This window comes from Schistocerca gregaria, chromosome 5 (genome assembly GCF_023897955.1).
Source record: "Schistocerca gregaria isolate iqSchGreg1 chromosome 5, iqSchGreg1.2, whole genome shotgun sequence".
Lineage (NCBI taxonomy): Eukaryota > Metazoa > Arthropoda > Insecta > Orthoptera > Acrididae > Schistocerca > Schistocerca gregaria.
In genome coordinates, this window is record NC_064924.1 from 584,758,602 (window position 1) to 584,770,793 (window position 12,192).

At 42.7% G+C, this 12,192-nt stretch overlaps 1 protein-coding gene across 2 annotated transcripts in view; it reads right to left on the reverse strand.

The window, feature by feature from the left end:
- Nucleotides 1-2,074: 2,074 nt before the first annotated feature.
- The window catches only part of LOC126273009 (lachesin-like), an 822,715-nt gene continuing 812,597 nt past the window's right edge, over nt 2,075-12,192 (reverse strand). Inside the window, exon 6 of one of the 2 annotated variants that reach the window (XM_049976377.1) lies at nt 2,075-2,645. In XM_049976377.1, the coding sequence (XP_049832334.1) occupies nt 2,491-2,645 (155 nt within the window). In that variant the 3' untranslated portion in view covers nt 2,075-2,490. The remainder of the gene's footprint in view (nt 2,646-12,192) is intronic. The other variant, XM_049976375.1, reaches the window with a different exon arrangement.

Below are 12,192 nucleotides of genomic sequence, written 5' to 3' on the forward strand. Positions count from 1 at the left end.
GTATATATTTCGTCAACGGTAATACGTTTCTCAGAAACTGTATCATATATGAAGAAATTATTAGCAGCCAGTAGCATAAAGGAGATTTAATTTCGTTCCTGTTTACGGGCACTTAGTGCCCCTGTTCATAAGGTTATATCTCTTGCATTATTTGCGAGCGTCAACAATAAGCTGCATAGTGCAAAATCCGTGTAATGGATTCAGTATTGTAGTGCGTATTGGTCCTGTATACTTTTCAGGGCCACGGTATTTTGCGCTATGTAACTTATTGTTCACATTCGCAAATCGTGTGATAGGTACAACCTTCTGAAGAAGGGTGCTTCGTGACCTAAACCGTAAAGTTATTGAATTTCCTTGATGCAACTGGTAGCTTACTACTTCATTATAAAACAGTAGTATGTTGAAAAGCACATTGCACACATCTCCAGTGCTGTGGTAGGTATAAATTGTAACTTAGTTTGCCTATTAAACTAAATAGGACAGCGTAGTCTACCTATACAGAAAGTTTTATACGATGTATGTAGCAGTATTATGTTAAAAACCATTCTACAGATGTCGCCTGCACTATGCTAAGTATAAAATACAATATAGTTTTACATTATACCATGTAAGAGTGCATGGTCTATTCATGTGGTTTCCGCTTCTAAAACAGGACTGGGAGTGATATGCACTTGCATCATTATATGAAACAAACAAAATGCATGATTGTTTCCTCAGTGCACGTAGCGAAGTTCACCATTGGTGATTTCGCTGCTGTGCCCCACTGCACTGCCTCAACTTATCTAATCTCGTGGGCTGTTATACTGCTATTACCACCACCACTGGCTGCTAGGAAGCATTTTCCAATGCCTAAACTGTAGTAGAGACGGACTTTGAAAATACATGGCAGGCGCTTGATCTAACCAGATGTTTCCCACCAGATTGGTGATCACTTGTCTGGTACACAGGTCAACTTGAGAGTTCTTCACACATCCCAAATGCAGTTCCGAGCCTGGTATCTCATCTCTTCGACAACGGTAATACATTGTTTTACATTGCTACGAAGATTGAACTATTATCGTTGGCATACGCATTTTCAGCTGTTAGATCTGCAGTGAAACAAAGCAGTCTGCTTGTGGTCTGCACGAACTTAAAAGCCAGAGGTGGACCCTCTCAGACTCCCTGTGTTGACTGTATGAAGCACAAGTGCGTCTCTGAGGCGTCATCGCCTGCTTGCTTTCCATGTTTGCACCACACGAAGACTTCTAGTTGCGAGCACTCCCTTATAAAGGGTAGAAACAGATGGCTTTGGTATCTATTCCAATACGCTATATTTTGGCGGACGTCTTTGAAACCATTATCAGTATATTTACTATCCCCCTCGTGGCGTATGCTGTCATCGGATCACAATCGACGTCGTTATTACAGGTGTAAAACTTTTTAATTTGGTGAGTAAATGTGACAATGCGAAAGTTTCTTTCACATACTACTCGAAACGCTATATTTGCATGCAGCAGTCGATCCTGGATATCTGACAACGTATGAATTCCAATACTCAACATATGAGCAGTAAAATCATTCTTTGCCTGATGAGTGACTCTTACCATTGAGGCACAGATCAGCCTGAATGCAGAACTACTGATAGTTGTATGTCTGGAAAGATGTGATCACTGAAACAAGCCAAGATATATTGGGGGAAATGCAGAAGGTGGAGGATGAGGAGGAAGAGGTAAGGAGCGGTGCTAAACTGCTCCGAGAAAGAGAGGTACACAGAAATTTAAATAACGAAGTAAATTAAGCTAAACCAATGATCAATAAAGATATTCAGTAGCGTTAACGGAACTTCTTGGGTTCCTACTCAAAGTTACGATGAAGAGAAGGTCAGCCTTCTTGAAGATTCTTCAGTATAGAAATCCAAATATTTGAAGGTACAATCTTGTAATTGCTCGTCTATAATTTTACACAGACTCTGCTTATAATTCGGAAGGTTCGATGGAACAAATCGAAAAGAATGAGCAAACATATCTACGACAGGTACATCGTAGAACTGTAATAGGTGTACGAGTAGGAAAGTAATAAGTGCAATTATGGAAACTTATTTCACAAACATGGCGTGTAACGACACTGCTGCTGGCAAAATACTTTATTTAACTATACAATTTACAGAAAGTAGACCATCTGACGAGTGACAAAATATCACTTACTGTATATAATAATGCAGTCCTGTACTCAATGCTGTATACAATAAGTTTTGGGCGCTGTCGATGGGTAAATTGCCAATATACAAATATCTCCAGTCCCCAAACACCAAATATTCTCCGTACGTCCATACATTGTCTTCACGCCTGAATGTCATCACTAGTCACCTGCACATAGACAAGTGGCGTGAGACGTGTAATCAGCACTGGTGAATTGGCTCGACGCTGACGGCGCACAGTAGCTGCTGTGTCACGGGTGGCCACCCTGCTGTCACAGCAGGGGCCCGCGGCGCACGCAGAGCAGACAGCGGCGTCAGCTGCTCGCAGGCTGGACCGCGCAGGCGGGCGCCAGCACCAGCGAGGACCACAGGCAGAGCAGCGCCAGCAACGCCACCACCAGCCCGGGGGCGGCTGCCGGGGGCGGGCCCGCGCTGCGGCTGTCGTGCTGCATCGCCGCCGGCTTCTCGCCTGCAACACGCGGGGGCGTCGCAACTGAAGACACCAGCGAGCGGCTAGGCCACTTTCTATTACATTCACGAACAAACAGCTCTGTATGAGGTTAACAACTTCCTGGCGTAATGATACAGTATCCAGTATGTAGAATGACGAGAAGCAAACAGTCTTGGTTGCGAAGTTGAAATTCTTATTGTTGTCGTTGTTTTTGTTGTTGTGGTCATCAGTCCGGAGACTGGACTACCACATTACTCTATGTTACTCTATCCTGTGCAAGCCTCTTCATCCGATATCTCCATGATTTTTGACGTCCCCATTCCACATTTGCCCCTAGTATTATATTAGTGATCTTTTGATGACTCAGAATTTGTCTTATCAACCGATCCCTTCTTCTAAACAGTTAATGCCACTAATTTCTATTTTCCTCAATTCCCTATTTAGTTACGTGAACAACGCGTCTAATCTTCATCATTGTTCTGTAGCACCACATTTCGATAGCTTCTATTCTCTGTTTATCGTCCGTATTTTACTTCTACACTTCGAGAAATACTTTCAGAATAGCCTACCTCACACATAAATCTATATTCGATGTTAACAAATTTCTCTTCTTCTGGAATGCATTTCTTGCCATTATCACTCTACATTTTATATCGTCCATACTTCGGCCATCATCAGTTACTTTTCCGCCCAAATAGTAAAGCTCATTTACTGCTTTAAATGTCTCGTTTCCTAGTCTAATTCCCTTATCCTCACCATCTTTAATTCTACTACATTCCGTTATCCTTGTTTTCTGCTGTTGTTCATCTTATATCCACCTTCCCAGACACTGTCCATTCCTTTCTAAAATGGTTCAATGGCTCTGAGCACCTTGGGACTTAACATCTATGGTGATTAGTCCCCTATAACTTAGAACTACTTAAACCTAACTAACCTAAGGACATCACACAATACTCAGTCATTACGAGGCAGAGAAAATCCCTGACCCCGCCGGGAAACGAACCCGGGAACCCGGGCGTGGTAAGCGAGAACGCTATCGCACGACCACGAGCGGCGGATCCATTCCTTTCACCTGTTCTTCCAAATCCTTTACCGTCTCACAGTTACATTGACATCAGCAAACATTAGAATTTTTATTTCTTCACTCTGGACTCTAATCCGTACTCCAGATTTTACTTTTGGTTTCTTTTATGTCTTATTCAATGTACAGATTGAATAACATCTGCAATAGGTTACAATCCTGCCTTACTCAGTTCTCAGCCACTGTTCTCCTTTCATGCCCCTCCAGTATTATAACTGCAGAGTGGTTGCTGTACAAATTGTAAATAAGCTCTCGTTCCATCTGTTTTATCCTTCCTACCTTTATAATTTCAGAAAAAGTATTCGAATGAACGCTTTCAAAAGCTTTCTATATGTGTACAAATACTATAAACGTATATTTGCAATTCCTTAACCTCACGTGTTTCTATATTTCTCCGTAATCAAAACTGATCTCCATGTCGTCTGTTTCTGTCTCTTAGTATTTTGCAACAGTGATTTATTATATCGATAGCGCGGTACTTTCATCACCTGTCAGCACCTGCCTTCTTGGGAAATGCAGCTATTTTATTTTCCGTGTTATTCTATTCTCCTTGAAGCCTTAGGGTATGTCTCCTGACTCACATTTTACTCTTTATTTATTCATCAAAGACCCGCATTTCGCCTAATTCCAGCTCTCTTCGGATTGGCCTACACTGAAATACAATCTAATTATAAGGGCTTGACCGTACTTAGGGATACGATGAAATTAGGAAAATTGGAAACTGGGATTACCGGCATATGTTGATAAGCATTGATGCAACGAGATCCTCAAAAATAAGGCGCCGTCGTCATGTGCAGGAGAAATAGTAGAGGAAAATACATTCTATCTGATATATTGAAATGAACGGAATGAACATTAAGAAAGGAAAACCTGCAACCTGTCATTTTCGTGTAAGTTATAGTCCACAAAGTAAAGGAGGGAATAACGGAAAAGATATATAGTACACTGGCGTAATAGAAGTCACCGGATACCTCCTTTCGCCTGTAATGCAATAACTCCACATCGCATGGACTCGTTGGAAGTCTGCTGCAAAATTATTGAGCCATGCAAACTCTCTGACCGATAACTGCCAAAGTGCTGGCGGTGCATATGTCTGCGCAGGAACTGACCTCTCTGTTACGTTGCACAAATGTTAGACGGGATTCATATCGGGGGATGTGTTTCGCCAAATTTTCGCTCCAATTATCCAGAATGTTCTTCAAACAAAACAAAGAACAACCGTGGCCCAATGACACAGTGCACTACCACCCATATAAATTCGTCGTTGTTTGGGGACGCCGTGTCTATGAAAGGCTGAAGAGGGTCTCCAAGTAGCAGACAATAACCATCTGCACTCTCTAATCTGTTCAGTTGGACTAAAGGATCTAGTCTATTCCATGTAAACGCAGCCCAAACCATTATGGAGCCGCCGTCAGCGTGTACAGTGCCTTGCTCATATCATAGGTCTAAGGGCTTCGTGGGATCTGCACAACGCTAGAGCCCTACCATCAGCTCTTATCAACTGAAATTTGGATTCACTGACCAGACCTAGATTTTCCAGTCGTCTAGGGTCTTGCTAATATGGTCACGACCCTATTAGAGGCGCTGCAGGCCACGTCATGCTGTTAGCTAAAGCACTCTTACTAGTCGTCAACACCATAGCCTATTAGCGTCAGATTTCGCCGCGTTATCCTAACGCATACGTTCGTCGTACGTCACGCCTTGATTTCTGTGGTTATGTCACGCACAGTTGCTTCTCTGTTACGCTGACAACCCTAAGTAAACACCGCTTCTCTCCGTCGTTAAATGAAGGACATAGGCCACGGCGTTGTCCGTGGTGAGAGCTAATGCCTGAAATACGGTACTTTCGGCACAGTTGTGACACTGTGGACCTCGGAATATTGAATACCCAACTATTTCTGAAATAGAATGCCCCATACGTCTAGCTCCCACCACGAATCCACGTTCAAAGACTTAATTGCCGTCGTGAGGGTATAATCACGCAGGAAACCTTTTGACAAGACTCGTCTGAGTACATATGACAACTGCGCCAAAGTAGTTCTCTTTTATAGCTTGCGTTAACGGTCATCCGTATACGTGCCTGCCGCTATTCCATGGCTTTTGTCACCTCAGTGTAATTATCTATCGGAACACGTAATGTGATCCAGTGAATACGAGGCAGAACAGACCTGTAATGCTTTAAGCGTCTTTCTACATCCTGCTACCACATGCACAGTACTGACCGCTGAGGCACACTGCGCCTGTGACAAGAACGGGTTCACCACCGTAGATGAAGTTAATTGACCATAAGTTGTGAAGGGATATTTTTGAGAATATTAATCAGAAAATTTTACGAATAACTAACCACTCTGTTGAAGCATATAGTCTGGCAAATACATTATTTGGAGCATAAGTTTCCTTCATAAAAATGTGTCAAATCTGAAATAAAAACAGAAGACAGTACTAGGTGAAAATAGTCACTTAAATTAGAAACTGGATTGCGGGTCAAATGGTAGCGCCGATGCAAACAGTAAGATCTTGAACAAAGTCATGTTGAAAAAGAACTACTACGTGACAAATTAATAAAGTTAATTAATAGTAATTTCAACATCGTAACCATGACTGTCTTCTGTAATGCAGTTAGTAAATAATAATTTCAGCATCGCAACCAAGACTGTCTTCTTCTCTCATCCATGTGAGCTCGAAACATGTCCAGTCATAGCGGTGTGCGTAGCGAAAGTTTTGTGTTTCCTAATGTCGTGACATGGATATGTCACTTTTCGAAAGAGGGCGCTTTTCTGAGCACTGATAACACTGAACGGCTATTAATAAGGGGTGAAAGAAAGAGGAGGGAAGGAAGGAGAAGAAATGCTGAAATTATCTGTGGATTGCCTTCACTGAATAAAATATACCTGTTTCTTCTCGACACAAGAGGGATCTACTGTGAGTCTGTCAATAAATACCTGAAGACATAATGTGTGAGTTTTTGTAAAACTTATAGTCGTGATGTGAACGGTCACTAATTGTACTGAAAAAGTTTGAACTTCAGGTTTTTGCTGCACAGCCATCAAAATACCGAGACTAGAACTAAGCTTGCAATTCATTCTCAAATACGGTGACGAAATTGTCCTTCCAAATGTCAGACCAAGCGCATTCTTTATGCTGACAGTCGTTGTGAACACTGACAGCTACGAGAGAGCCTTCATCTAGCGTAAGCTCATAGTTTCCTATCTCAGATTATCTAGCACACAATGAAGTCTCAATTACCTAGTTCTATTTAAACTGAAATGCAGGAGATAGAAACAAGGTCATTTGGAACAGAATGATACGGCAGTTTGGGCCAGAAAGAAAATACGTCAGTCAACGAGAATTTTTCCGCAATGTATGGCTGTGGTCCATGGAACTCTTCTATCCCTGACGTTGGACATATTCGGACGTGCTCCTGGTTGTGCCGAGTCTTGCGGACTGACGAGTCGGACACCGAAGAACGGCCTAAATACCTTGGAAAGTAGGCGTAGTCTAGATTTCAAGTGATAGCAGAGATAATCCTCGTCAAGGATATCGATCGATCATAGCTACCGATCATAGCACATCAAAGATAAAATTTCTCATCGATTTGTAGCGCCACTGTCCATATATCGCTGAGTTTCATAGCTTCTTGTTCTCTGTAAAAATTATCCCTATGTTTATATATTTCGATGGGTTCTCTATATAGCCGTGGATAATAGTTCGTTACAGTGCATAAAACTTCAGTTTTCGAAAATTTCAATACGTGATCACCCAACAGAAGAACATGTTCCGCCAATGCTGACTTGTCTGTTTTCCCTAATCGGCTAAGACTTTTATGTTCCTTCAACCGTGTATTCACACTTCTCTTTGTAGTTCTAATGTAGACCCTACCACACGTACGCGGAATCGTGTATACACTACTTGCAGACAGAGGGGGACATTTATCCTTAACGGAACGAAATGCTTGGCCTATTTTCTTAGTTGGTCTGAAAATCTGTCGAACGTTATGTTTCCTTAAAATATTGCCGATTTGATCCGTTACTTTTTTTATGAAGGGTGGAGAAACCGTGTTCTTCCATCGCTGTGTCCTATCTTTTTCCTTATGCATCCTGTTATTCGGTCGCAAAACTCTATTTCCTTACTAGAGTACACATTCTTCTCAAAGGCCTGCTTTAGATGTTTTAACTCGGGGTCCAGGTATTCCGGCGCACAAATCCTCTTAGCGCTGTCCACCAGTCTTTGAATCATTACACCTCTTTTCTGTTGTGGATGGTGATTGGAATCCTTATGCCAATATCTGTCGGTATGTGTAACATTCCGATAGACTTTATGTTTCAAGTTGCCATCAGTCTCACTCTCAGGAGCACCTCAAGAAGATGTCCAACGTAGCTTTAGACAAAACGTCAGGGATAGAAAACTTCCATGAACCACGGCCATACAACTCGGAAGAATTCTCGGCACCTGGAACATCCGTTCGCGTATGATACGTCAATCACATGTAAGTGCAAACGGGGATAAAATCTTAGAAGTTTTTGATTCGTTCTTGTAAAAATAAATGTATCTTAATCATCCTCAGAGCAAAAAGTAAAATGTGTGTTTGTTTGTCTAATTGTTGTTTTCTGTGATAACGATGACTGAAGAGCTTTTCAATTACAAAGCAAATAAGAAACACTTTTTATCTATATGAAATTTCATAAAAGCCAAAAGAATTGCCTTTCAACACAGTTTCCATTTTTATCGTATAGTGTAGGGATAGAGTTAAGACAAAGCGAAATGTCACAAGTTTTCCAATTAAAAGAAGTAAAGTTAACAAGAACCGCACATGTGTTTCGTGTAAGATTTTGAGATGTGTCTTAAGATTCATCACGTAAAAAAGTTATAAAGGTTAACATCAAAAACTTGGTTTTATTTAGTGTTCTCTAAATGTGAACAAAAGTTTTGTTTCATGGATTCGTATTATCAAAATCACGAGAATTAAGCAAAACTTAGCAATGATTGAATTTTCATAATCAATTAAGTTTTGTCTCACTGCAATTCCGAAAAGGCACACAAGCTACGACGATTTATTTTGCTTGGAGTCTGAAATTGAGCGTTGGGACACTTCTTCTCGGAATGAGCAATCAATGAGATCTCGATTTAAAATTACTACTGGTTAAAATACTCTTTCTCCGTACTTCACATTGAAATATAGCAAATGGTCAAGGACGGATGAGAAAAGGGGTGATGTGAGGATTATAAAATTTGAATATGGTCGCAAACGTGGGAGGGGGATGACATCCAAATTTTTCACCTGGTGCCAGAAGCATTCTTTGTATAGCTGCTATTTCCTGAGACCAGTTGCCTCAATTACGGCACTAGTGTTCCCTGAGTCTTCTTCGAACGAAGTTTTTGGTGTCTACAAATGTATGGTTTGGACAGAAAGTAGGTTTGAAGATCGGATCACTTTCAAATCTCATGCGTTCCGAGGTGACAAGAAGGTTCAGTAAGTAGGCAGTCACTATTGCAATTCTGTCATCATACACCATTTTCATCCGACTGCTGCTATAGCAGCGAGAAACTGGTACGTTAGTAACCTGAGAGTGTACTGAGGCACTCCACGGGAGCACCGCACTCTCGACTTTGAAGTGTACGTCGTTCGCAACGTAGAAGAGTACCCGACAATGAGTACTTGATGAGTACTTGAAACATTCCAATGCAGAGGCCTCCAGTACGGCATACTGGTCGGAGCTCATTGTCTCCACTGAGCACTTACCGTAAAGATCGGACAGTGATCCAATCTCAAAGATATTTTCGATCCGAACGTCATGTTCCCGATCATATATGCCTCATCAAAACTACGTCCACCAAGTCCGCGTTACAGCCAGAAAAAGCACAAAATAGGAATTGTGAAACATCTTTTATGCAACCTCATTAGCCACTCACAGTCACGAGGAGTTTGCGAAATTTCCACCGGGGACTCAAAATTTAATTTTATGTCTACACGTTGAAATTCCCAATAGAGGGCTATTTCACTTTTTATCGATGTATAATAGTCTACGATATAGCTGCGTAACTCAGTTACGGGCAGGTGTAGCTTGTAACTTGAGTTACACACGGAACTGGAAGTCTGAGCACATTTCCGCTGTCGAGAGACGATAGGAATGTCTGTACGGAGCTGACCAGCCCACCACGCTATATTTACACGGCTGCGAGACACAGTCAAGGCCCTTGGCACAGTGTGTATTGTGCAGGAAGACTGTTCACGCTGACCTCGCATGGTTGCAGGTAATCAATCGTTAGTTGCGGGTGAAGGGTGGTGCGTTTGTCTATTAGCGTACTCATTGTGCCTTCCGTCTTGAACAAAGTGTATCTAGGGATTAGTGTCAAAAAATGTTTCCTGATGACATTTTCTTTGCACTCTGCTACACAAAATTCGATTAGAAAGTACCAAACCGGTTGACTGTATTCAGGCCACTAATGAAATTTCCCTTATCCCCTGTAAAATGTACGCCCATCGGTTTTAACTTATGAACCACAATGAAAGAGGAAGTCTATTATCACGTATTGTTGCAAACCATGTAACCCGCACACAACTGGCATGTATTCCAAGCGTCGTGCATCCTGGACACTTTTTTGTGAACTTCTAGATCTGTCATGGCTCGTACTCAAAAGTGGAACATTCATTTAATTTTTTTAATAAACATTGTGATCAGAACGCACGCTTGCAGGAGTGTAAATATACACACATAAAGAAGTGTTTTGCATCGCCCCTTGAGGGTAGAAGTTGGCTGTGGGTATTGTTTCACAGACACAGTCCCTCTGACTGTTCAGAGATATCACGAAACCCACCCAAAGATGTAATTACCCATGCATAAGCAGCGCCTATTAGACGGGGAGGCGGTGAGGGGGGGGGGGGGGTGGCGACGACAGCCGAGAAGTTCCAGTCATTCCACCAGTAAGGAGGTACACGGATCGTGTTGTTTGTAGTTCAACCATACCTAAACGGTCAATACCGCGGATGGATCGCGTCCGCATTGTTACTTTTTGCCAGGAAGAGAAGTTCACAAGGGAAGTGTCCAGGCGTCTCGGAGTGAACCAAACGACGTTGTTCAGACATGGAAGAATTACAGAGAGTCAGGAACTGTCTATGACATGCCTCGCTCATGCCGCCCAAGGCGTACTACTGCATCGGATGACCCCTACCTACGTATTATGGCTCGGAGGAACATTGACAGCAACGCCACCATCTTGAATAATGCTTTTCTAGCAGCCACAGAACGTCGTGTTACGACTCAAACTGTGCGCAATAGGCTGAATGATGCGCAGCTTCACTCCCGACGCCCATGGCGAGGTCCATCTTTGCAACTATTGATAACAAGCAGCGCGGTACAAATGAGCCCAACAACATGCCGAATGGACCGCTCAAGGTTGGCATCACGTTCTCTTCACCAATGAGTGTCACATATGCTGTGAACCAGACAGTCGTCGGAGACGTGTTTGGTGGCAACATGGTCGGGCTGAACGCCTTAGACCCACTGTTCAGCGAGTGCAGCAAGGTGGAGATTCCTGCTGTTTTGGGGTAGCATTACGTGAGGTCGGCGTACGCAGCTGGTGGCCATGGAAGGCGCCGTAACGGCTGTCCGATATGTGAATGCCATCCTGCGGCCGATAACGCAACCACATCGGCAGCATATTGGCGAGGGATTGTCTGCAAGGACGACAATTCTCTCCACCATCGTGCACATCTTGTGAATGACTTGATTCAGGATAACGACATCGCTGGACTAGAGTGCCTGCATGTTCTCCAGACAGATCGAACATGCATAGGATAAATTCAAAGGGCTGTTTATGAACGACATGCCCACCAATCTGAAGGATCTATGACAAATCGCCGATGATGAGCGGAACGATCTGGACTGACAGTGCCTTGATGTACTTGTGGATAGTACACCAGAACGAATACAGACATGCATCAATACAACAGTACGTGCTGCTGGGTATTAGAGGTACCTGTGTGTACAGCAGTCTGGACCACCACCTCTGAAGGGCTCACTGTATGGTGGTACAACATGCAATGACTGGTTTTCATGAGCATTAGAAAGGGCGGAAATGATGTTTTTGTTGATCTGTAAACTTTCTGTGCAGGTTCCGGAACTTTCGGAACTGAGGTGATGCAAAACATTTTTTGATGTGTGTATATCCATAACAAGTCGTTCATTCCTCCATTAGCCATTATGTGGTTCGGTGTGTGGCAGTGCGCAACTGTGTCTAATTACCTCCGGCAGTCAAAGTTGCAGGCATCAAATTCGATCGCCTTTACTATCTTCAGGCACACGTGGATGGGTAATAAGAGTACAGATTCTCATGAGCCTTGCTTCCTACGAAGTTCAGCAGGTCAGTAGATACTGTTACTTTACAAAGTGAGGAGCGTGTCTAGTTCTAGGATCTTTTAAGTGGTGGTTTTTATTTTCGTGTCCAAGGAAAATGCGCATCCGGGTAGTCAATTCAGATGACTAT